Below are 26595 nucleotides of genomic sequence, written 5' to 3' on the forward strand. Positions count from 1 at the left end.
CCCCGGGACCTGGGCCCTCCTCCTTCCGACGGTGTTGGGTTCGGTTCGGCTTTAGATGCAGCGCCCATCCAACCCCATTGGGATTCACGGCTTGGACCCAATGGAGCTTCCATTAACGAGGTGCTGATGATCCATCGCTCTGCTCTCCTTTCAATCTCATCACATTTGATGGGTGAGGGGGATGATCCCCCTTTGCTTCCCACCTTTATGGGTCCTCTCACCCCAACCCTCCTCTGCCCCCAGTATCTCCATGTGCCCCCCCTCCTATTCCCAGCACAGCGCTGGGTGGGCTGTGAGACCCTCGTGCCCCCCTCCCCAGGTCATAAACCACCCCCATGTCCCCCAACCAGGTTCAAACAGGATCCGAGAGCAGAGGCCAAGGTTTTATTGATTAAAGGGGCAATTCGGGGCCTGCTGTGCCTCCCAACCTCGGCTGTTCATCGAGACACTGCACGAAAAGCCTCGGCAAAACCTCAAGTTCTTTCACAGATTTATGTATTTGTTTTTTTTTTTCTTTTTTACCATTCACAAAGACTGCAGGAATACGATTAATGAACAATAAATTAGGACTTCATCTTGGCTATCGTTTGGCATGAACACGATCAGGCAGGTTATTTCTTCCTTCCCAAACAGGAGGGCGACACGTCGGCTGAGCTTCGCTTTCAATCGCTGGGTAAAGGGGATAAACCTGAAGGGAGACAGAAGTGCACCAAAGGAGCTGGAAACGCACTTCAACTCAACCCAACCAATGCAAACCAATGGGTTTCTTTGTTATCCTAATGTTCCCCCTTTCCTCCAGCTGCTTCAGGTCGGATGATGTAGTTTGTCGTCTCCATTCGTCGGGATCCCACACCGCGCTGATGGAGGAGGAGGAGGGAGATACTTAAGGCTTCGATTCCCAAAGGGCTGTGAGGGATCCTGACCCACACACAACGCTACTCAGCCCCACGTTAACAGGGTGACATTCATACAGCAACGCTGACACAGCTTACAGTGTAGAGCAGGACTTTCCTTGCTTGCTTGCTTCCTTTCTGTTTTTCTTTTCAGCCAGTGGACACAGAATTGATGTGGTTTTTGTTTTTTTTGCTTTTTAATTTCCAAACTTGGTGGTGATCATTACGTTCAAGTATTAGTTAAGGGAGAGGTTAGGGATGGGGATGCTGGGATGCAGAGGGTTGTGGTTGGTGTCATAGCGGGGGGGTGGGAGGCACTGAGACCCCAAAAGAGGAGCATTAGAGCAGCTCACCCCCACAGAGGATGTGGGGCTCAATGTGGGGCTCAATGTGGGGCTCAATGTCCCACCACCTCCTGGTTCCTTTGGCTGCTGAGCAGGGCTGGAAAACCACAGTGACCCTTCATTCCCTGCAGACAACAAGGCCTGAGAGCAGCCAGAGCTGGTGAGTGATGGTGGTGCAGGGCAGCACCCGGGGCAGCCCATCGTGCCCTGCTGGCTCAGCAGCCTCACCACCCCCAGAGCTGGATCCATGCAGGCTTCTTTCCTAATGAAACAAGCCTTTAGACAGTGCAAATGGTCAGTGTTGAATGCGTGGATGGAGCAGGGCTTTGCCCCTCCTCCTTCCTGCCAAATCCTGCTGCTCTTTGGAGGAGATTGAGGCGGTAATGTAAGCAGCTACAAACTACCTCCATGGCCAGCTGTGGAACCCTGCAGCATCTCAGTGTGGGTCCAGCACTGTGTAGGAGCTGCACCATGGGGACATTGCAGCGAGGAAACAGCGGCGGCGTGGAGTAGTGTCATGAGGTTCTTGGAAACAAAAGGCATGTTAAATATTTGATGCATAAAGGAGAGAGAGAAAGAGAGAGAAAACACGTCAGCAAAGCTTTCCAATATACAGTATGTCTTCTGCCGAGGGTTACTATAATGATCACGCAAGTTTGCAAGTTAAAAACGCCTCGCTTGGTTAAAATTAAGACTAAAACCTCTAATTCTGTCTGTGCAAGTGACTGCAGCCTATCTATACCCTGGGTGCTGAATATGAACGTTTCGACTATCGCTGGGTTCGGGCGCTCGGTTCATGGGAGGCCGATGGACTTTCCCCAGCACTGCCATGCTCTGATCTCTAAAACAAGGCTGCTGGAAGTCCCCACTAAGGTAATCCACCGTCTGCATCATGTTGTTCTGGCTGGACGGGCCGGCCCCAGCTCTGTAATGAGGTCCTGCTGCACAATCTAACGCTCCGGCCTGTTGTCCCCCATGGAAAGGCATGGCGAGGTCCTGGGAGCCGGAGCTGTCGCTGTTGGGCGTGGGCAGGATGTTATTCCACATGGGTTGGAAATAGTGCCCGTTGGTGTATGGCAAGGGTCCCTGCAAGCCGTTGACGGGCGGGGAGGGCGTGGGCTTCTCCATGGGGGGCTTCAAGCCGAAGGACTGGCCCATGCACAGTTCTTGAGGGTAGCTGGAGGTTTTGCTGGGGAAGCTCTGCCCCGCCATCTCTCTGTGTTTCCCTGGCAGCGCGCCGTGCCCGGCTGCATCCCCACACATCTGCTGCAGGTGAGCGAGCTGGTGCTGGTTCCACGGCACCGATTTGATTTCGTTCTGGTAGGAGGGCGGCACCCTGTTCATGTTCACCATGGGCACGTTAACGGAGGCAGGAGGAATAGCAGCAGCGGCGTGATCCACAGGGTTCACTACACAGGAAGGCATGGGCGTAGGGACGTTGTGAGTAGAGACCCTGGTACTTGCATTGATAAGCAGGTTACGACTTATGGGGCTGGGGTTTGCGATCTGTCCCTCACAGACTGAGGTAGTGCTAATGCCAGCTCTGGCCTGGCAGAACTGGTTAATCTGGTGCACGATGCTGCTCAGGTCCGGTGGCTGGTTCTGCTGCAGGGTGGCAGCCATAGAGAGGGGAATGGTTGAGGTAGACACGGTCACATTCGGCGGCGCGTCCGCATCCGGCATCTTTCTGCTCCCATGTAAACCCGGCTGCAGCAAAGGGTTGGGGGGGGGCTGCAGCGCCTGCTGTGCCATGGTCTGAGGATGCTGCATGCCCTGCGCCTGCTGCTGCATGGTCTGAGGGTGCGGCAGCGCCTGCGGGATCCCCTGAGGGTGCGGTAAGCTTTGCGGCTGCGGAATACCCTGAGGGTGCTGCAAAGTCTGTGGCTGCGGGATGCTCTGGGGGTGCGGCAAAGTCTGTGCATGCTGGAGAGCCTGCTGGCGAGCAAGCGCCTGGGGGTGGGTTAAAGTGCTCGGTGCAACGTATGGGGTGGAGGGGGGATTCATCATCGCTTCCGGCAGCAAACGTGTGCGTGTCCCGTCAAAGTCCTTGAGGATTCCTTTCGCTGGAGACTTGACGATGGCCAGGAGGCCGGTTTTCGTGGTGGCCTGAGATGGGTAAGGACTGTACCTCTGGCCTGAAGTATCGAGTCCGTTCACAGTACGGCGTATGTGTTTCCGCTGGGGAACCTTGACGCTGTTTGGAAAGATTTTTATAGTCAGGGGATTGTTGGCGACCTTCTTAGCATAGGCATCCAATTCTGCTGGGGTAGGATACTGTGCAGATCTCATTTTCTGTGTAGTGTCCCCTGCGGAGAAAGGAAAGACGTCAATCCCCAACGTGGGGAGCACGGGACCAACCGCAGGCGGCAAAGGGAGAAATGCTGTGGGGAGCCAGGAGGACAGAGCTGCATCTCCCCACAGCAGCAGCAGCCTCATTCCCTTTGGAACCTGAAGACCGACACATCCCCAGTTCAACACCAGTTCAACGGAGCAAAGCCAGGCCTTGAGCAGTGTGTTTCTGGCCAGACACACCCAGCAACAGGCCAGGAACACCACACCGACCATCATTCATCTATCTCCTCTTAATATAAAACCACCCTCCCACCCCTCTTCAAGCCATTCGCCACATCTACAGCGTGTCGTTCAGGAATCAGAAAGCGGTGAATGAAACGTTCCACTCTGAGGTGGGAGCTGCACAAAGCACTTCAGCTCAAACCTCCATTGAAGCCCCAGCTCTTTTCTAGCTGCTGCCATCCAAAAGCACTGAGTGTCTTTTTGTCCACGAGGATCCTTGTCAGCCCCAGTTCAGCAAATGGAAGGCAGCTACACACACGTTCCTTGATGGTTTTTCTTCAGCTGAATGCTCAGTGCGGCACCTTGCTAAGGCAGCATCCCACTAGCAAACAGAGAACCTTACAAGATAGAAGCCACACCGAGGATACTGCTCAGAGAGCACTCACTTTCAGAAGGACCAGTAAAAGGAAAACAGGATGGGTAGCAAAAGAAAGGGTAATTACAGACATACCTCTTGTGCAAGGAGCAGCTCGGCAAGCAGCTGCCTCACATCCCCAGCACAGTGTGCCCCACACTGCCATGCATGCCCCTGCTCTCCATGTGCTGTCCAAACACTGGCACACATCACTCTTCTTCTTTATCAAAAGCAAAGCTTGTTTGATATTAACCTGCACATCCTCTCTGCTCCCATCCCCACATCTTCTGCTGCAGGCAGGTGGCTTCTGTCTGTCCTTCTGAGGGAGCTGCTCTGTTCTGAGTGGAGCCTCTGCATGGAGCTGATCAGAAGCCGAGGCCTTCACAAACTCCCTGTTATTTTTAGCCTTGTCCCAAACTTATCAAGCTCTGCTCCTCCCCACGGGATAACCCCATACAGCACAACATGAATCAGAGAAGAGCCATTAACAACAGACCGAGGAACCCACACCTGTACAGTCGTGGCTGTTTTCACATAAAGCTTTTACTTTCAGATGAAAAATCAATTTGGTACCTCAGGACACTTTTCTCATCAAGATCTCCTGGCCTGGATTGAACTTCTGCAGGCACACAGCAAACAAGGTGTGAATGTTAATGGTGAATGGGTACGTTCAGTATTCCCTTACTCAGGCACCCACCTTTCCATCATGCAGGAATTGCACTGGAACCCTTCATAAAGCAGCTAATGTGTTTTTCTCTGCATCTCTGGGTTATACAGCACACCTGCAAGCCAGCATCTGGATGGATTCCTTCCTCTCAAGGGTGAAAATCACCCCTCAAGCAAACTTAAGTAACTCATCTGCTATGCTACCAAATAGGAAAACACCTCTGAAATCCCTTGGACACCATCTTCTTAAACACAGCACCCCCCTTTGTGCAGATCTAACCTGGATCCAACCCGGCTGTTCTGCCCAGATCTGACCAAAATGATGCATTTCTGAGGGTCCCAGCACTGGTAGCTCCACAGGCAGGATTTGATGGCTGGATAAAAGGTGTTGTGAGAAGGGAGAAAAGCGTTATGAGGTGATTGAGAGCCTGAATATCTGAAACAAGCACCCTACCAACCAGTAAAGAACAAGGCCTGGCAACTAAGTGAACAAAAAGCCAGCTAGAATAGACTGTAATAAAATGCTGATACTAAAAAGAATGCATACATCAATGGTGGGCATGTGCAAGGAGTCCATATCAGCCCTTACGGCAATGAGGGGGGTGGCAAATGAACACGTTCTCCTGTGACGCTGCAGAATCCAAAGGGAAATATTGAGTCCTGCAGTCAGTTAAGACAGGGATGAAGAGGTGCCCATATGAACTGACAGAGCAGCTTTGTGAGAGACGCTGCTTATATGAAAGTAAGAAGGGAAAAAAAAGAAGGTAATTGAGCTGATGTGGATTTTTTAAGCGTGAATCAAAAGCCTGATCCAGGAAATGACACTTAGAAATTATGAATACAAACATGGCAGATCTGAGTAAAGGTCACCAGGTGGAGTTCTGGGCCTTTTAGCAAAGCACCAGCACCATTATTAAAGCCCCATTCCACCCCCCATCAAAAGTCACAAGTCACCGTTCATTAAAAATACTCATTAACTCAGCTTTCCTGTGGCCAGGGGCTACACTAGTTGTGCATACACAGTATGCAGAGAACTGCACCAATTAATCTTGCACACATCTGCAGCAGGGGCGAGGAGCAAGGTCTGCATGAGCAGTTTTGTTTCCATATAAATCAGAACAAAGTGGGAGAGAAGAGCATTACTCCAGCCTGCCAGCTACCTCCGTCCTCAATTCCTTTCCCCGCTGTGCCCTGAGCCCTTCACCCAGCACTGCTTTCAGCATGGGGGTAACTCACCCCTGGGAACAGCCGCCAGGTTCGCACGCTGCCTTGCAAGATTTGTCATTAGCAAGTGCCTAATGGTGCTACCCTCACGCAGCCTGAACAATTTGCTCTTAGGACTGAGTGTTCCAAGCCACCAAAGCCCTCACGTAACGCATGGACCCGGGCACGGCCTCGCCACATCAGCCTACCTTCTGAATACGCCTTGTTTGTTCAGCAAAACTCCAACTGGCAATGAGAAGGGAAAGGCAGGGACAGCCCAGCTCCAGGCTGTCTGATGAAGTCCTTCAGCAAGGAAAGGTTTTGACTGTTGCCACAAGTGTCACTGCAATTAGTGAGCCCATGGATTGCACGTGTGTATGTGAGTGATGTCGTTCGCTGCAGGCAGGACCGGTACCTTGAGAATGTCATCCTTAATTGCAAAATGAGCTTACCTATTTTCAGGAGCACGGCAAATCTCCCCACGTTAACAATTTAGCTCTAACTGGAGTGTTCATTACTCGGTTTTCAAGAGCAACGAGTCCAGGAGCAAAGTGAGGGTGGCTGAGATCTCCCAGCGCACATTTCAAACACAGCCCTACGAACCATGAACACAGACCTGATGTGAAATGTATCTCTGCTGCTTCAGCTGAACAACCACAATGCAGGTTCAGCAAGAGAGAGACAGAGTCGGATTTAAAGTAACTCCAGCCAATAAACTTGTATTCCTAATGTGAGTTCTGCTATCAAAAAAAGGCTGGTTATTGCACACGAGTTATCACAGTGCTCTGCAGTATTTTCAGTGCACCAGAGACATCAGAAAGAAGAAGGAAACTTTGAACTTTAGTATAATTTGGGTGAGATCAACAATATTTGCAGCCTGTGCCCTGGGTATGTAGAACAGAGCTGACCTCCAAAGGTTTGCTTTTAGAGGTGCCATTAGATGAATGGAAACAAAAAGGAGTGGGGAATAGGAGTTGTGCTAAGCAGCAAGTCAAGCAGCACGCTTCTAGCACATGTTTTCAGCAGAGGCAAGAATCCCACAGACACCATGCCAGCATTTTGTCTTGCTGTGGTTAAAATTAACCTTTGTCAAGCCTTGCTGCACACACGTGAGCCTCCATAGCGATTTCTCATGGCTGTTACTGATGGACGCCCTGAAGGCAGAACTGAACTCGGTCTCTAGCATTAAACAGCTTTTCCGCTGTACCCTAAATGTTTGGTTTCACAGCTGTCCCAGAGCCAGATTTAACAGTTAACCACATCCTGCAGACAAAACGTCACTCACATTTCTGAAGTCCAGTGTTCATCTGCGTGTAAGAAAGAAGCTGAAAGGAGAGGTCACCTGGTCCTGGCAGACAGGCCAGCATGGCAGACAGGCACTAACACAACATGGGCCATTCACTCCTCTGCACACTGCAACAACAGAGAGACAATTCAAAGTTATAATACAAGGAGGAACACAGAAAAGAAAGGCAGAGAGCCATTGCAGCGTGAAGGCCTGACCAAGCACAGATGCACGTCAAATCCACATCTGGGGACAGCAATGAGAAGTGGGTTAGAACTAAAATATCTCTGTTCGAACTCCAATACCTTGATTAAATCTCAAATACCTGCCTCGCTCTCCTCTGCTGTCTGGCACATGGGGTAATCCATAAGTCTGCCCTTGGATTTTGAAGCTGGTTGTTCCAGGTGGTAAAGAAGCCACTGCGGGGAGCTCAGCACACCTAGCACCAAACCTCAGAGCAAACCACCCTGAGATATCACCACACTGCAATGCTCCCACCATGGGCGTACAAACAAAGCCAGGCTGGGCTCCAAGTGAGCCATGCTGAGATATCAGCTGCCTTCTCCTTGCCCTGATCTCCCCAAGTATCAGTGCTGCTCCATGCAAAGACACAGGTCACTATGTGAGAAACACACCTGCACCAGCAAGCTGCTCCTGCAGACATATCATCATATATCCCAAGCCAAAGGTTCAGAAAGGACTGAGGTGGCAATAGTGTTTGCAAAGGAAAGATCTGCCTTTAAAAAAATATAATAAATCACTGTAAAGTGGAAGCATAAATTCATCCTCTGAGCCCCGATTTGCAATAAGCAAATTGATGCCATCTAGGTCACTGCTGAGCATTAAAAAAAGGAATTCAGATTTGCACAGAAGTGCTGACCACACTCCATCACTGAATCCCGTCTTATAATTACAACCGTGCTCCAATTTTTGTTCTCTATTAATATCTTTTCAATGCTGCTATCTCAGTAGCTGACAACAAATGCATTTGAAAAGCTATGAACCAAAGGGGGGAGCCCCCATCCCTGGAGGCATCCCAGAGCCGTGGGGATGTGACACTGAGTGTGGGCATGTGGGGACTGGGGTCCTGGGAGCTCTATTCCAACCTGTGTGATTCCATTTGCTGCTCCAGGTGTCCTGCAGAGAGAGACTTGGGGTTCATAAGTAGCAGAGAAGCCCATTGCAGAGGGCAGATGTTGCCTCACCACAGCACTGCCCTTCTGCACCAAAGAACATACAGAATTTGCTGGCTGGTATTCAAAGCTCCATCCTGCCTCTCTGCCAGATCCCACGCCAGGAGGGACCCTTCGAAAGGCAGAATAAAGCCTAGGTGTAAAGCAACTCGGCGCTAGTAGGAAGCGTCTCATACACTAACACAGTCTTATCGTTCTATAAACAGACCCTGCACGTAGAATTGCTGCCAAGTTTTTACACACAGGAGAGGCTGAGGCTCTCAGAGGCCTTACAGGGTAAGCACAGCAAGGAAACACTCCCCACAGACCACCCCCAGCCAGTGAAAGATGGGAAACAAGGCTGGTTGAGACCAAAGCAAGCTGGCAAGGTCTAAAGTTAGATCCATGAAAGTAAACACGCGGGGTTGAAATACCAAGATTAACTGCGGGTTTGTTCACCAAGCTGGGGGTGGCAGGAACAGCAGCAGCTCCCCACACAAAAGGAAAGCTCCAAGCTGCTCCACGTTTCCAGCACCACGAGGTCCCGTGAGCAGGGAGAGGCTGCCCAGTGCTTGTGGCCAACTGCTCTGCTGCTCCTCCTTACTCACCGGGCGGCTGCGTGGGATTCCATTGCTGCTGCTGGGATTGTGCACAGCCTGAGGTCAGCATGTACAAATACTGCAAGCAAACCCCAAAAAACAAAGGCGGGTTGGAAGGTTTCTTTAGTACAAATGTTTGCAGCGGCTTGCCAGGAAACACAAGTGAATCCAGGGCAACCTTTATGCTCCAGGGGAACTTCAGTGTCTCATTTACCCCCAGCAGGATGCTAGAGACCAAACCAGACTCATTCCTTCTCCCTCTCAAAGTAACCTAAATACAGAGGGCTTACAAACTGGTTCACACTGAGCTGAAGCCCCCTGACAGCAGCTGCCTCCTGTTAAAACTCCAATACTTAGTGCAGTGTGTGCCCACTCGGGGCTGCAGAAGAGCCAGCCAGAATCTCACCTGGAACGCAAGGAACAAACCACACCAGCTGGCAGCTCATAGCAGCTCATCCTCTTAATGCTTTAGAAATGGAAAACTGCAAAATAACGCGTGGAGAGGCACTCTGTAATGGTAAGCAATCATAGCAGCATCGGTGTATTTAGGGATAAATTGGAAGTCTGAACAACGGGAGCAGCGTGGTGCTCCATCAGCATCCAGCAATGCCGGCCCTCCTGGCTCTCTGTGCTCGGGTGGATGGACTTTTTTGCAGAGCCCTGCAAGAGTTTCAATCAGAATCAATTTCTGCTCCTTGCAGTTTAATTAACTATGATTTTGCTCATAAACCGTTTCGCCTTCGGGGCTGACCCCGCATTTATAACTATACCCAGGCAGCAAAACCCAACGCTTTGGAGGGGGAGAGCGGGGAGGATTTACACGCACGTGCTCAGCTCACAGGGCAAGGAGGAAAATGAAGAAGCCTTGGGGCGCCAGCACAGCGCTCACAGCACACTCCTCATACCTACAGACCGCCACCAAAGGCTTCCAGGTGAGCAATTGGTGCAGGATGAAGTGCAGGAAGAAAGGCAGCATCAGCTCCATCAGACCCAGTGCTGGGTGAAGCAGCACAGCTCAAGGTTACGATCCCTGACTCTGAGCCGTCCTTAGCTTGGTCCCAGCAGATTATTCTAAACCACGGTGTAACACATTTGCTGAGAGCAGAACAGTTGGCTTTAATTGTACGATGGGTTTTTACAGAGCTTCTGACCTTTCATCTAATTGAGGCCTAAAGAAGACACAAAAAAAGAGGAAAAGCTCTACGTCACTGCAGTTATTAAAATCCATCAAGCTCAGACTTTAGCCCTGGGATAACCGCAGCCAAAAAATTGACTTGCAAGTAATTATCACTGCTATCTGCAATAAAAGTTAATTGGACATAATTGAACTAAAGCCCTAATCTGAATGAAGCTGTTGCTGGCAAGAAGCCTGCTCCTGCCTGCACTTTGCAAATGAAACTGCTAGCAGTATAACAGCCCAATCACAGCACGATTCCACACGCTGCTCGTTAGCTGGGCTCATACAGCACGGCTGGCCCCAGCCAAGAACTGAGCTGCTGCCCGTGCCCAGGCCATGCTGGTGGCTGGGGAAGTGAGGCCTGAGTCTAAGCCCTGCTGCTTCACCTGCTTGTGTTTGGCATTGCTGTTACCCAACAGACTGGAAAGCAGCAGCCATCCCCCCCTGGACTGCTTCAGAACTTCCTTCCAATTGTAATTATTAACACGCTGTCCTGCACCGAAGCAGAGAGAAGCACTAAAGCCACACGAGTGCGCTGAAACGGGCATAAATTGCTCACTGCTCATTCTGCAGAGGCTTAAGGGGGTTTTGGACCAGATTCTGTTCCAAGAACGGTCTCATGATTATGGAGCTGGCCTATGACAGGGCAGACAGAGGATGGATCTGGCTCACCACGGGTTCCTGACGTCACTTTGGATGAAGCATTTAATCACCCCATGCCTTGCTCCCTTCTAAATGGACAGCAGCGGGTGACAGTTCTCTACCACTGAAGAACGCTACGGAGATAAATTCAACTGCAGAACATTCAATACCACCTTGATGCCTCACATTACATTTACAAGGTCAAAATGTGGGGAGGAACTGGAATCAGACCACACTGCACTCCCCCACTCCATTTACTCACCGCCGCACTTCCTTCTCATTTGTCAAAGCAGAATTTTAGCTCGAGAAAAGCTGGAACAGAGAACTAGTGATATAAATTCCCTTTCATGACCCAAATCGGTGGCTTATTTTACTTGACTCAAAGCCTATCACCTCTTTTTAAGCCTATTTTTAGCTTTAACTCCCTATTTTGCAATGTGGAGGGAGCTGATAGACAAGGCAGCCAGGAGGAGGCCCTGCCAGGTGTGGCAGCTCCCTTCGAAGGGCAAGAAAGATGCAGAAAAGACAAGCTGGGACATCTGCAGTGCCTGGCCAAGGCTTCAAAGGAGCATTGCTGGCAGTGCTTGAAACACATACACTCATGGTCAGTTATGACTTACACTATGGGAACTTAAGGAAGAAATAGGAAAATCAGCCTGCCCATATTCAAAGGGATTTGAATAACTCTGAATTTGCCTCCTCTGAATTTTTACTGTGCTGAAGCACTCTGACCTTTAATTAATTTTCCTTCGCCTTTTATATGGTAACTTCCAACTCCGAGGTTTGCAGCGCTGTATTGGTGGGTAATGGGGATGCAGAAATAGCCTGGGATGGATTTTAGTTCTGGTTCACAGTGCATAAATCTGCATTGAGGAGAGAAACGATGCGACAGTCAAATTGCAGCAGGTAACATTGGTACACACAGCACTGCCACTGGAACCACGGTGTGCCCAGATGTTGGGCTTGGTTTTGTGCTTTCCAAATGCCAATGATTCTGCCAGTCCCTGTAACTGCCACAGGAGACAGCACTGATTTCATCAGGCAAAGGAGAGGAGCCAACAAACATTCCTTCCTCAAAAGCACCCATTATCCTCAGGGCAAACTACAGCCACCTTCTTCCTACATGCCTGATTAACATCTATAATGTCACAGCAGCGTGCTAAAATGGAGGCAGGCTCAGCAACACCAGAGCACACGCTTTTATTTGAACATGGTGGCATTAAGGTTAGCTGGGATGATGTGAATACAAAGCAAACCCAGAGCAGCCCAGCAATACCCAGCAATGAGGCACTGCTCTCACCAACAGCCCTTCTCTGTTCTCATGCACAGCTTCCTTCTGCCCTCAATTGATAAGAAACCCTACTGTGCACAGATCCCCTACCCAGAGCAGGGTGTACAGCTGGAACCTCAGCACCAGCATGTGTGCACTGCTCTCCTATGCATTCAGGAGGCTGGGAGCAAGGTGAGGTCTTCATTCTGCAGCTCACTGCCCCACCAAGGAGCTGCATGGGCTGTGTGATCATTGCACACTCAGCTGTAGCATCTCCTGCCACCTCCTCCTGCCCTGCACTGCTTTGCAGAGGAGCAGAAAGCTTTACTGAGTGCCTGGGAGAAGGGGGAAGGAACATGAAATACTTCCCTCTCTAGTGCTTGGATCACCTCCACCGTTATCTTCTCTCATTCCACACTTCCCCTACAAGAGCCAAGGACTTAAGTCTTAATCATGACTTACAGAAATCCTTATGGCAGAAGAATGACAGTTCTTCCTTTTCAAATATCATTAGAGATTATGACAGTACCCCGAGCAGGAAAGTGGCTGCCTTCCTTTATTACAAGCTGATTATTTAAGAAAAAACTACTTTATCAGAGCCAACTTTGAACATATTTTGCCTATCTGCAGCACACGAACAACAAACCAGATGTGTTAGAGACTGAAAGATGTGTTTCAACTCCCGTTATAAAAATAGATTCCCTTGAAAATGAGAAAATATTTGCAAATAAGATAAGGCAGGATGAACATGCAAAGCAAGGAGCAGAGCTCTCATGCTGAGACAAGGAGTGACTCACCCAGAGCCGGGTGTCACGGTGCTGGATGAATACATGGGGTCCGTGCTCAGACTGCTGGCTGTGAATGTGTCCCTTGATGGGACACAGAGGTTCCTGCTGGACCCCAACGGAGCAGCTTGGAGATGCATCTGTGACTGCAGGCACAAGACAAGCTGCCAGGGGAACACAGAGCACAGACAGACAGACGCTGCTGTGCCCAGGGTGGCATTTTCCTCCCAGCTCCAGGCGAGGTGCCGGCTCCTGCTGGGGCGTACAGACACAGAACCCTGTCCTTACCATGAAGCACAAAGGTTATCTCACAGCAAGAAAAGGAAAAGAAATAGATTCTTTCTTTTTTTTGGTGCTGCAGTAAAGAAGTCTGCGCTTTGCTCTGTGCTTTTCCAAGGAGCACAACTGGTTGGTGGCACTGCCAGCTGCTCAAATGACAGGGAGAGGAACACAAGTGATGCAAGGTGCTCAAAACCCCCAACAAAAATCTGCACACACACACTTGTTTTTTCACAATGAATTGCAGACAGGACAGAGATACACAGATGTAGCTGTTCTTCATACCCGGGCAGCTGCTTTTCCAACCACAGAGTAACCAAACTAGTCAAGGAGTTCTAAAAAGTAAACTTTTCAACCTTCAATCAGCTGCATTAGGACTGTTTATAACCGTATGATTGATAAATGCTCTACGGAAGCTGTCTGTAATGCATTTTGCTCTTGGAAAAACACATACTGAACCCCTTGGCACTCGATGTTTAATGAAAAGCAATTTATCAGCTTGCTTTGAACAGCTGAATCTGACTCCTTAACATAGAGAGCTTTGCTTAAAGTGCTGAAAAAGCCAATGCACATCCCAAACCTACAAACACTGCTGGACATAACTTGGATTTTGACAAGGATGACAATGACCAGAATGCTCATCCTGCTTAGAAAGAGGTATTTTAGGACAATCTTCACCTGGAAGAACTTGGAATACAGTAGGTCTGCAGATGTGCTGCTCCAGCATGGAGGTTACAAGCTTGTTTTTAGGACACTGGACCAAGTTTGTGGCCAAATAGCACTGAGACACGCGGAGAAGTGGAAGCTCAGCGACTACCAGCCTGGACATGAGTCCAGCTGCATATAAAGCAAGCAAAAAAGAATGTGCTTACAGAGTGTTTGAATGCTAATTTCTCAAATGGAGAGTTGCTTTGTGTATTTGACATATGCAAAAGAAAAGAAAAAAGAAAAAGCCAAGCCAGCATTTAGAAGGAAAGGCTTGACATCACAGAATGCTATGTTGGTATTAACTGCTGGGGGGATTAACCAGCCTTCAAAGCCTGAAATTTCAACTCACATTTCTGGAAGCACAGGATCCAAATATCCAATACAGAACTTGGTCTGCACTCCATATGTTAGCCTGGATGTAAGGATTACATATTTCCACTGCACGTGTACGTCTGCTTCTTGTTCCTGCAGTGTCCTGCCCTCTTCCATTTGTCTTTTGATTCAGATAAAAGCCAGCGCAGATCCTAACCGCTGATATGGAGAAAGGTGCAAGACACAGTGTGCCTTTGGATGAAGGAAGAAAAGGACTTGGGTCCAGACTGCTAGAGCATGTCAAGAGATTGTCTTTGAAACTACAAAACCAGAAATGAAAGCGCTGCTTTTATATTTGATTCGATCAAAGCAACTGGGGGCAGGGGGAAAAGAAATCACATCCTACAGATGCAGGCTAAATTTTAACTACTTCACACATAATGTGGGACCAGCTGATCCCATACAGGCCTAAAGAAAGAGAGGAAACAAAGAGGTAAAGTCACTTTAGCTCTGAATGTGCTCTTTCCACAGATCGCTGCTTCAGGGTCTGCCAAAGAGCAACAGGAACCTATTTCAAAGCAAGAAAGACACAGGAAGCATGTACCCAGCCAAGGGCACACATTGTGAGTCTCCAGCAAAGAGCAGAGCAGAAAGCTCCTGGCAAAGCAGAGGAAACACACTCAGAATGTAACGGCTGCTTGGGTACATAACCTGTTACTCCCCCCGTGACTCTGCACCCAGATCTGATAGTGAGACAGCAGCAGTGAGTGAGAAGCCTATGGAGGAGGGCTCTGTGCTGCTTGGGGACAAGGAAGGGATTCTGCCCAGAGCAGCTGCTCTGATCCATGCTCAGCACAGGGGGACAAGGCTTTGCGAAGCACAACTGCAGGTTGAAGCCCTGCAGGTCCCAAACAGCAGAGAATAAACAGATACCTGTGGCTGCCAGGCTTCCTGACAGAAAGGATTACAGATACCTGCTGGGTCAGCTGTGTGCACGGGGAAACTTCTAATTGTAGTAGGTGAAGCATTTCCTCTCGGCTAGAATGATGGAGCTCTCTGCCCTTTACTAAAAATTAAGCAGAAAACGTTTGAACGGATGACAACAGCTGCACACAGGAGATCAGAAAGCTCTCCAGATGTTGATTTTGAATGAAATTCAGAAGTCAGTATAAACCAGATTTTAAATATAGAATAATCCTTACCATCATTCACACAAGAATATCAGGGAAAAGATTCCTCCCCCCGACTCTGAAAACCCTCCAGGAAGGTGTGGGGTTAAAAGGAGATCCTGATGTGAAGGACAAGAACCAGAGACTGCAAAATAGGACCAGGATCTGTTCCTAGAATCTTCAGGTGACAACTGGAAGTATGGAGAGCCCCGTGCTGAAATCTGATGGTTGTGGAGCACACTGCTCCCCTTTTGTGCTGTATGTTCTGATGGATGCTCAACACGCATCCTTGTGTGAAGGAAATCTTTGACCTTTCTCACCAAGAATGATCCCAATTATGGCCTGAAAAGCATCTCTAAAATCTCAGCCCTAAATCTGAAGCTTCTTCCCATCTTGCTCCTTCCTTTACTGAATGCCTCCTGATTGTGCCAAAGCAGAATATTCAGACCTCAGTCTAAATAGCCCGGGTGTTATGCTGACGGTGTCTGTGGAGAGAGAGAGAGGAAGAGAAGCGAGGACAGATTTCCAATAGCTCAGATGCTTCTCCATAAGAAAAGCTGCTACACAGCGAGAGTGATAAATAAAGAGGGAAAGTAACACACCAGAGAACTTCTACCAAGGTCACACCAGGCTGCTGAGCACTACCCATCTGCAGGGAAGATTTAGATACCCATTTAACTACGCAGATCCATTTGCTTGTTGGCAGCAATAGTCCTCATTAAACCAAACCGGTTCTAAGCATGAAAGGGAAGATGATATTAGCTAATAAATACAAAAGGAAAGCCAACAGACTTAGACCTTTACAGGACAACAGCCAGGCAACAGGAAGAGCACGTGCATAGGTGACATGGTGTGTCCCAGCCGGACAGGAACAGGAGTGCAGCCATGCAGGGCTCTAAAAGCTATTGCTGTGCCCTTATCGAGTGTTCCTCCGAGCTGAAAGACACGCTGGGCACAATTTCAAGCTGTAACAAAGTGATCTTATCACTTCTGTGCTGTACTTGCTACACAAGGACCTGATTCAGCAGCGTGTAAAAAAAACAAACCACCACTCTTCATTTGCATGAAAAGCACCCTGATCACAGAGTCCTCTGTTCAGCAGCCCCCTCCCCATCCCCAGCTCAAGATGCACACGCTGCTGGCATTTTGCTGGCGGCTAAAGGGGAATAATTCTGCATATGCTCTCCACGTTTTAATGCAATCTTTTCCTAAAATTTTAACAGTGTTCGCAAAACAACACAAAAGCTGCACACATTCAAACAAGGCAAGCGCTGCCAAGTGCTTTCGCTGGCACTTTTAGTAACTGGGCCATACAAAGGACATTTCATACCAACGCACAGCAAAACAAACAGTTCCAAAATGCCTTTGGTGCTCAACAAGTCCAGTCTTTTCCAGTCTGCCTTTACAGTGTCATGACACACAGCAGGGTAGATTTGAAACTAAAGGAAGGTGCAGCCACGTAAAGAACAATGTTCTGACCGCAGCCAGATTAATCTCTGTCATGGGAAACCAATAAGAACCTCTATTTTGTTATCTGTTGATACAAAGAGACTGTTAAAGCTTAACTATGTTAGGAAACTTGCTCCTTTGGACTAAAGCACGAGCTCAGTGTATAGAAGTACAGATGTAAGTCATTGGTTCTCGCCTGATTCTGAGGGAGAAAGTCCACTACTGCAGCAGCTGAAGACTGGATCCAGCAGTCTCAAGCCTTTCCCCAATCACAGCAGGGTCACTGTGGCCATCCCTGGCCCCCTGCCCTGTATCAGGTAATAAACACCACCTCCCATGAGCCAGAGTGCGTCACGTCCCACAGACACACCCTGAAACCACATCAGTCTCTCAGCCAACTCAGCCCAAATATAAATACCTTCCAACCAGGCAGCAGTGCAGTCCCCATTGAGAGATGTTTCCCTTCATAACCGTGCAGCACTGAAGCATTACGATGTGAAGCTGACCTGGTGCCCTCCTGTCCCTGCCAAGCATTGGTGCCGGCGCACGCGGCGTCTTGGAGCTCTAAGCTGCTTTGCCAGCAATTTGTGGCCTGGTACAGTGTGAGAGCACACGGCCACAGCCCTCACAAAGAGCAGACCTGTAAACGACATCTCGAGGATTAAACTGATTGAGATGCAATTTGCCTAGCAACCATTCATTAAGCAGAGTTCAGAAACAGGCCAGCAATCTATTCCACCTCCTTATCTGAGCAGCAAACAGATAGCAGGCTCTGCTGCGTCCTCTCTCCTCCAGCTCAGACAAGGTGCAAACACAGCTTTCAGAAGTTTCAACTCCTGCAGCAAACAGCAGAGAACAATTGTGCCCTCCCAGCACCAGGGCTGTGCTCACCAGCACCCAGCAGCTCCACGATGACAATGCAAAGCACACGGGGAAAGCAGCTGCAATTCCCATCTCCCCTGTGTTATCTCACGTCCGGCACCAAAAGCCTGTCCTGACCTTACAGCCACCACAATTCTTCATCACGTAGCACTGCTCTGAGAGCTGGGGAGAAAAAAAAAACTCAATAAAAATCTTATTCCTCTCCTTGGTTTTCTGAAAGGAATCGATAGGCAATCCCAAAGTCCTCCATACAGCCTCCCCCCATAGAGAAGGAAAGAAAAATCACATCCTCCCTCCCATTAAGCAGCATTTCTCCTCATCAAACAAGCCAGACAATGCCAGCGTCGCCAGCAAAAAACCAAAGCAGCTATTTCAGCTCCAAGGATTGCAGTGAAAAGATTAAGCGAAATCCTGATTTCGTGTGATTGCTTCCCCATAAGAAACATCTGACAATATCCTTATTCTGCTCTGAAACGAAACAACAAAATGAGCTCGGCCACATTTCATTTAAGACTATATACCTGAACGGCTTTCCTTTGGTGAACTGTTCTTCTGGGAAATCTCTGTGACACGCAGCACGCCATTGCAATTAAATATGCAAGAAAGAAGAATTAAACTGGCAATGAATAATTAATAGCATATAATACTACTTCATAAGGAAAGTCTGGCTGAATATTCCCATAGATGAGAGGTACCTGAGCTCGTGGAACATCACGGCTGCCAGCTTCACTCTTACCACGGAGCCCAAGGCCCCATGATGCTGTGGCTGCTGCTGTTTGTGCCTCCTCCTCCTCCTCCTCCTCCCCTCCTGCCCACCAGGGCCCAGGGAAGCTCCAAGACAGACAAGCATTGCAATAGCTGTTGCTCTGCTCAGCTGCATTTCAGAGTTACCAGGCTTCCCAAATGCTACCCATTAAAAAGAGTACAGCAATTATCTCGCTTCCCAGTAGAGAATAAAGCAAGTGTGATGCAATGATTACTTAGAAGACAATATCAGGCTGAGGTTGGGAGGAAAGAAAAACAACTGGAAAAGTTTGCAAGAGCAAAGGAACGCAGTACCGAAGTTCTCATCCAATTGCTATTCAACCCCAAACCTTTTCCACTAACATCAGCCAGGTCAGCTCTGTGTTAAACAACACAACACACTCATTCCACACCTTGAGCTAGAAATCCCCAGTTCCCTAAGTTTATCCAACAACATCCTGCTGCAGAGCAATAGGTTTAGGGATGCAGGTCTGAAACCCATCAGCTGGCCATCGTTAAAGGAGAGCTGGGCACTGCTATCTGCCTGCTGGAGATGACAGCCCTGCAGCCAGACATCCCCAGGGCCTGCAGGATTCAGTGCTCTTCTCCAAAGCAAACACAAATTGGGAGTCTAATCTCCACAAAGGCTGGAAATATGCTAGTTTAATATTAATTTTCTATTAAAAATTAATAGGATTAAATGAAACTGGCGAGCTGGCAGGCCCCAGGAGCACTGCCCCTCTGGCTGCCCAGATGCAGAGAAGGATGAAGATGGGTTGCAGCAGTGCTGTAGGGATGGAGCTGCAGGGGAAGGGCAAGAACAAGGTGTGAAAGCACTGACTGGGATGCCACAGGTCCCAGGGAGATGTTCCCTTCCCTCCTTGCTCTGAATGACAGTGGAGCCCCTAATAGCTCATCCAGGTGCCCATGGCAGTGCAGCCCCTCTCAGGATCCAGCCTTGCAGGGCCTGGCACCCACCTTCACCCACCTGCAGGCACGTCCCTTTCTGACTGCCAGAATTAATCACCTCGCCAACAAGCATCCTGCAAACACCTGGAGTTTACAGAAGAGAAGTTTAACCTTCAGATCCTATTAATGTTAACAGAATGAGAAAAAAAACACAACGAACCATAGCACAACAAAAAGGACTGTATCTGCATTTCTAATTATACAACCAAACGCAGCACGTGGTGGTATTTCCAAGCACTTTTGCTGGTGATAAGACAGCAAATGGACTACAGCTTCCATTTTGAGGAATGGCAGCAAGAGCAAACAGCATCGAGGTTGGCAGCAGTAAGGCAACGAGGTGAGAATGAAGGGAAATCAAGTGGCACACTTAAAGGACGGCTGCAAGAATGTTAATAATTAGAAGAACAAGTCACCTTAAAAATGTGAAATTTCATGATCTCTCATACTTTTAATGGCTTAGCCTACTTTTTCCAACCTAATTTGCATCATCCAAATAGGCCTCCTGCTGGGAAGCATTAAAATGGCAGCCCCCTATGGAGACGGGCTCCCTTCACCAAGCCAGTCTGAAGGGCTAATAAGTATTCCTAAAAACATCTAAAATCCATTAACGATGTTTAGTAAACATTTATTGAGAATTAGTGCCACTGCCAGAGCTGGCCTTACCACATACTGCTAGAGCATTTAATTAAGAGGTGAAGGTACCCCCCAAAACACCCCAACCATCTCCAACTCCCACCTGAAACCTAAGGGTTCTCATAGTAACTGTCACCCCAAAGCACAAAGCATGATGAACCAGGCAATGCTCCACAGCCCTTGGAGCACCTGCTGGAGATGGGGGGGCACAAGAACCACATTGAGCACCAAAAGGGCAACCAGCATCCTTATAAGTGGAAGGAAGGGATGGGGCTGCTCCTGCACTGTGCTTGTGTGGGATCTGCACCAAGAGCTGCACCCGGATAATGCCTGTCTCAATATATCTGGGTGGCTGAAGGACCAATTTGCTCAACCCTTGGCAATTAATTAAATCCCCTGAATAAAACAGGCTAGTACAATAGCAGTGGAAAACTCCCTATTACTGCTGTGGGTGCTGGTAGAAAGGCACGGTGCTTTACACAAATATCTGAGCTGTGCATTATCCTTTAGGCACCATCTGCACACAACCAGGTAGGGTTTTATCTAAGCCCTGGAAACTCGAATAAATCATTTCCTCCCTATCTGTGATCCTGACAGAGACAGACGCTGCAATCAGCGAGCTGACGAGTGCAGGCTTGTCTGGTTAGCAGAAATAAAATTATATCTGCATCAATATCTGATATATTTTTAATAAAAAAATACAGCAAACCAGCCCCTTAATATTGAAATAATCTCAGCCTGCGCCTCTGTAACCCACAGGAGATATCTACAGTGTTACGCTGCCAAAGCAAAGCTGGGATTGCCACTGCCATTTCAGCAGCAAGAGATGCATTTTAATGGGCACACATCAGGGGAAGCAGAACCCCACAGCAGCGCAGGGATCCCACAGCACATCATCCCACAGGGCAGTGCAGCCACAGCTGGGATAACACAGTGCCAAGGGAATGCCTCCCTGCCTTTGTAAGTCACCAAAGGGCAGGAAATAAATGGCCCACCTTCCCCCCCGCCTGCTGGGTTTTATGCACTTCTGCTGGCTCCGTTACATCAGAATCAAACCCAACTTAATTGGCTCTTAAATAACTGAACAGCCACTTGAATTTTATTTCGGCAGCCATCAGTCATAAATCACGTCGCCCGAACTCCAGCAACGGGATGACAAGTAAATAGAGCAGAACATACCGAAGCAGAATCCAAACGCTGCGCAGCCAAAGGTGATTTTTCTTAAACCTGTGCATCGCCATTTAATGGACATCACAAAGGCAGCAATACCTGGAGCTCAAACCTGTCAGCCCTGCACTTCCCTTTGGTACCAACTGATTAGCAGAGCCCAGTCAATGAAGGATCTGTGTAAGGTGGGTCCGCTGGGATTTAAGCACGGGTGCAGTTTCCCCCATGCACACTAGGTGGAAGTATGGGAAACCTTCATTTGTTCCCTTCTTGACTTCACTGGAAGTGGTTGAAGTGTATCATAGCACCTGTCAACGTTGGAGGAGTCTTTTTGTTTCTGCCCTTCATCTGCAACTTCACTAATTGATGATCTGTAAGCAAGAAGATGCCCGGAACTATTAAGCTGAGCTGTGCTGGAAATGAGTGGCAAATATGATAATAAAGGACATCAGAAATATTAACTATATCATCAGTCAGACTCATTTTAAAAACACATTCCATTTGCAGAGCATTTAAACACCCCGGTGCTAATGGGAGCCATCAAAGCAATGGAATTTGCATTTTAGAAACATTCAGGTTATTTTCACGACGAGCAACTCTAAAAATAACACCTTGTTAAATAGAAACGAGGGACGGGAAGGTGCAAAAGGCTTCAGAAACAACGAGTTTCTAGAAAATACTGGGGGGGAGCAGGAGGAGAAACGGCAGCGTGGGGTTTTGCAAAGGGATCCAAGCATGGATCAGAGCAGCAGAGCACCCAACCTACCTGGGACTGCATTACACAGGGTGGTAGATGCATGATGATGGATGGTAAAAGTGCTTCTTTCCAAAAGAATCCATTTCTAACTTGAAAAACCGACAGAAAATCGGAGCCACACACAGCCAGGAAAATGCCTTGGGAAGAGCTGCCTCCCCTTCCTGCTCTGCCCTTCTCATGCATTGATTTTCCTCCACATTCATTCACAAACGCTCTGCACAGTAGTGAACGATTTAAAGTCAAAGGATGCAGGAATTACTGGCTCCGGGCAGAAGCTGAGGGCTTTCCTGCAGCCGAATCTGAATGGAGGTGGGGGCCACCGGGCAGCCAGCAAACACCCCCATTTCCTTGCCCACAATGAGGCTGAAGTGCTCACCCTTATCCCCCAAAGGGCTCTTTGCTCACACAAGCACCAGGCTTTGTCTTTGCAGACCTCGTTTAAACTGAAGCCAGGGGAGCAGAGCGCTGACTGCAGCTGGCAGGAGCCAGCTCTGCTCTGTCTCGCAGTGTTTGTGCAGGGGATGCAGGGCACAGCCCTGTGCACCATGGCTGCTTCCTGCTCAGAGGGGCAAAAACCTGCAAAGAACAGCAATGGAATAAATGGATGAATGAAGACAAATGACTTCTAAGGAGTAAGAAATGATAAAGTGGGCGTGAAGGACTCCCCTCACCCAGCCTACCTGCAAGGGGGGAAGTGGGCCCAGCACAGGAAAGGGCAGGCTGGTAGCTCTGCCATGCTGCAAAACGACAGCAAGAAGGGGAGGACAGGATGCACCAAGGAGATAGAGGCAGGAAATGCAACAAGCCCACAGCACTCAGCACCCACTTATGCAATGCTCTGAAACACACTGGTTTTCTCTTACCCTAACGGCTGCAACTCATTTCTCCCCGTCCACCAGATGTAATGAATTCATGGAGAAGGCAGAGCGTGGCTCCCATCTCAATGCTGGGCATTAAGGACAAGGAGATGGCCAAAGGGCGAGAGGCAGCACTGCAAACACAGCCTGCACAGCATCACATCACCTGTCTCCACTTGTTCTCACACACACTTCCCAAATTAGAAACAATCAGAACCTGACTGGAAACACAACACGCAGCTCAGCTGCTCCGTGTACCCCCCAGCACGATGCTCTCGATGTGTGATGTGAAACTGAAACCCCACTTTTCACCCCAATGTGAACCTGGTGTGCTCAGTGCTAGGCTCCATCCAACCCAAATGTATTCACAGGGCATTATTATTATTATTATTATTATTCCTGGGACCAAACATCACCGTTTGCTTCACCATCCCTGGCAGTTTCAAACTCTTCTCCCAACACAACAAGTCCAGAGCTGGGAATACACAAACTGAGCATCGTTAGTGAGTGCAACAGGAGGACAATTAGAAGCATATATTGAGCACAGAACGAGTGGGGAGGTGGAAGAGACAGAATGCATTGAAAAGGGGTCTGTGGGGTCTATAAAGATGGATCAAGCACAGCCTGAAAAGGGGTCTATGGGGTCTGGATCAACCACAGCATTGCTTTTTTAATGCAGCTTCTCAGTGAGCTCCCACACGCTCCTAAGGCAATTATTTAACAGTTCCAGCCGTCTGTTCAATAAATCAAGCGAGTCAGGCTTTGGCTTTGCTCTCAGTGGTGTATTTAGTAATTCCATAAATCCCCGAATCCTGGAAATTACTGAGCTTTAGAGAAACACAAAATGGACATTACTTCATCACCCATCTCCATCAATCAGCGTGGGGCGGGGGCTGCAGATGAGGGTACACAACGTGCTCCCATTGAGCACCAATGCTGCTATGGGGCTGTGAGATGGGAGCAGAGCAGCACCCCCATCTCCTGCCCCATATGGGATCAAAAACAGGGATGAACCTGAAAATGGAGAGTGGATGAGGCACAGTGCAATGTGTGGAGCTTGGAGTACAGGGAGAAGTTCCCATCCCACATCCCGGTGTGTGATTTTCCAGCTGTCTGTACTTCTGGATAACACAGATAGCTCAGCTCTGCTAACAGCCCCCAGCAGCAAACACAGCGATCTATCAGAGGACAGCTTGAAACAAATACAATTAAGACTTAAACCAAGGCAAATAGCACAAGCTACAGAAAGCAAGGGATCAAAACCACACTCGGTGCTAAGGGCACTTAGTTCTTCACTCCAGAAATCCAGGGGATGAGAGGGGGATACGCTGGGTAAGGTCAGCATGTAATGTCAGCACTAAGGCACAACTGAGCCTTGGAGGATTCCAGCACCTGCCTTTCCTTTCATCTCAGCACTAAATGGGATCTACTTCTTTCCACTTCAAAAGCCACGACGCTCAACAAATACGATACACGCTAAGAAGGCCCAGAAAACACGCTGCCACCTTACAGCAATCATCCCCCCCACGTCATCCATTATGGCAGATCGATCTATTTTTACTTAATTCCTGTTCCACTGATAGCCCTCCTTGCTCTCCAGGCCATCAGGCTGGTTAGACCTGAACTCAATATGGCTCCTTAAAATAGTTGAGAAATATCACAAGTCTTTCCCCACAGCTTCGTGCCATTTCACTTCAATGAATTCATTTCCCAGCCAAAGCGGCTTCGCTTCTCCTCGTGTTTCTAAACCTCTTTTCAGCATCAGCCCTTTCTGCTTTCAGCAATTCAAGGAGCCTCCTGCGAGGATCAGTCCCTCTGTGACAGCACAATGCTGGCAGCCGGACTCACAGGAACGCTTTTCAGTCTTATTTTTAGAAGAGAAAAGAACGAAAACCCACCGAATTTAATCCCCGATGGATTTTTCCCCACTTCCAGACTGCTCCCTCTGTATCTGTGATGAGAAACCGCGAGTGCTCTTCAAGTTTGGGTGGAAAAAACCCGTTCTAAAGCAGCTCCTGTGTTCCTGTCTATCTCCCTGTAGCCCACATAGGAGCAGCAGCAGGATTATCTCAGCCAGCTACAGAACCAAAGTTCCTCCATCACACACAGTGCAGCCCATTGGGACCCATTCTGTCACAGAGCCACTGTTGGTGCTCCAGCACTGACATCACTCGGGAACCTGAGCTCCTGGACTGAGAGAGGTGCTACCAAGGAAACAAGAGAGCTGCGGTTTTGCCATCAAGAGATTAACGACCGTGCTCAGAAGTTTTCCAAGTGAGCACACGTTTTCTTGTGACTTCAGCCGCGAGATAAAGGAAAAGCTCATTAACAACACCATCAAAATCAAACGCAGCGCTCTGAACCAACCCGTGTTGGACCCTGGGCTGTGTCTGCAGCTTATCCCCAACTTGCTCCCATTAATTACAGCCAATGTCAGCGGGGTGACACGCACCCAGCAGCCCACACAGGTGCACCAAGCACCTCGTGTGCTGCAGCTCTATGTGCCGCAAGGCCATTTTGATTCCTTTCTTTTCCCCTCCGTGCTTTGGCACCGCCGCGTTTCCCGTTAAGGTGCTTCAGGGGAAGAAAAAAAAACACACACACACACACACACAAGAATCCTCTGGCAGGAAGCAGAGCGGCCAGCAGCGCCCTAACAATGGCTGCTGCTAAACCCCGCTGCTGGAGGGCGGGCAGCGGCCGCACAAAGGGCCCAAGGACCCTTAGAGCACAGCGGGGCGGCCCCATGGGGTGCAGGGGTTGTGTGGGGGGGTTGGGGGGGGGCTTCGCTCCCCACACTTCGTGGGGCCTTAAGACAGAGGCACCTGGGCCTTGCCACCCTTGCAGCCCCTCAGTGTCCACTTAGAAGTCCCAGTATCACCCCCAGAGCCCCTGTGCTCCCTCAGCAGCCCCCAATCACTCCCAATACCCGGTTAGGAACCGTTCAGTATCCTCTGTACCCCTTCAGGAGCCCCCAATCACTCCCAATACCCCATTAGGAACCTCTCAGTATCCTCTATACCCCCCCTAGAAGCCCCCCAGCACCCCCTATATCCCTTCAGGAGCCACTTAGCAGCCCCCAATCACTCCCAATACCCCTCAAGGAGCCCCTCAGTATCCTCTATATCCCCCCCTAGAAGCCCCCCAGCACCCCACAGTCACTCCCAATACCCCCTTAGGAGCCCCTCAATATCCTCTGTATCCCTTCAGGAGCCCCTCAGCAGCCCCCAATCACTCCCAATACCCCTTAAGGAGCCCCTCAGTATCCTCTATATCCCCCTATCCCCCCTATTCCCCTATGAGGCCTTCAGCTCAGCCCAGGCCTCGGCCTCCATTCCTCCCCCCCACGTCCATTCCTCCCCCCATCCCCCCCCTCACACCCCGCTCTCTATCGCGACCCTCCTATCGCGACAAGGCCTGAGGGGCGGCGCCGGGCGGTGGGGAGATGAAGGGGGGGGTTAGGGGGGGGTACCCCAAGCAGGACAATGAATTGATGACGATGCTCGTAGCCCCGGTTCCGCCCGCACCCCGCCGTCCCCTCACTCACTCTCGGTGCCCCTGCCCGGGCCTCATGGCGCCGCCGCCGCTGTCCCGTGCCGGCCCCGCCGCTCCCCGCCCGCCCGCTCTACGCCGTGCTGGCTGCGCCAGACGCTCACCGCGCATGCGCAATACCCGCCAATAACCCAACCCCGCCCCGTTATAGC

At 49.4% G+C, this 26595-nt stretch overlaps 1 protein-coding gene across 3 annotated transcripts; it reads right to left on the reverse strand.

The window, feature by feature from the left end:
• Nucleotides 1-369: 369 nt before the first annotated feature.
• Nucleotides 370-26523, reverse strand: FAM222B (family with sequence similarity 222 member B). 3 transcript variants are annotated; one of them, XM_015880927.2, is made up of 3 exons: nucleotides 26439-26521; nucleotides 7321-7448; nucleotides 370-3543 (listed from the first exon to the last, which is right to left on the reverse strand). In XM_015880927.2, exons 2-3 carry the CDS (start codon nucleotides 7400-7402, stop codon nucleotides 1970-1972), a joined length of 1656 nt encoding a protein of 551 aa, XP_015736413.1. In that variant the 5' UTR covers nucleotides 7403-7448; nucleotides 26439-26521; the 3' UTR covers nucleotides 370-1969. The 3 variants fall into 3 exon arrangements, with proteins under 3 accessions (XP_015736413.1, XP_032304247.1, XP_015736418.1); XM_032448356.1 differs by lacking the exon at nucleotides 26439-26521 and adding an exon at nucleotides 8927-14267; XM_015880932.2 differs by lacking the exon at nucleotides 7321-7448 and having other exon boundaries at nucleotides 26439-26523.
• Nucleotides 26524-26595: the final 72 nt, after the last annotated feature.

The sequence above is a fragment of the Coturnix japonica genome, chromosome 19 (genome assembly GCF_001577835.2).
Source record: "Coturnix japonica isolate 7356 chromosome 19, Coturnix japonica 2.1, whole genome shotgun sequence".
NCBI lineage: Eukaryota > Metazoa > Chordata > Aves > Galliformes > Phasianidae > Coturnix > Coturnix japonica.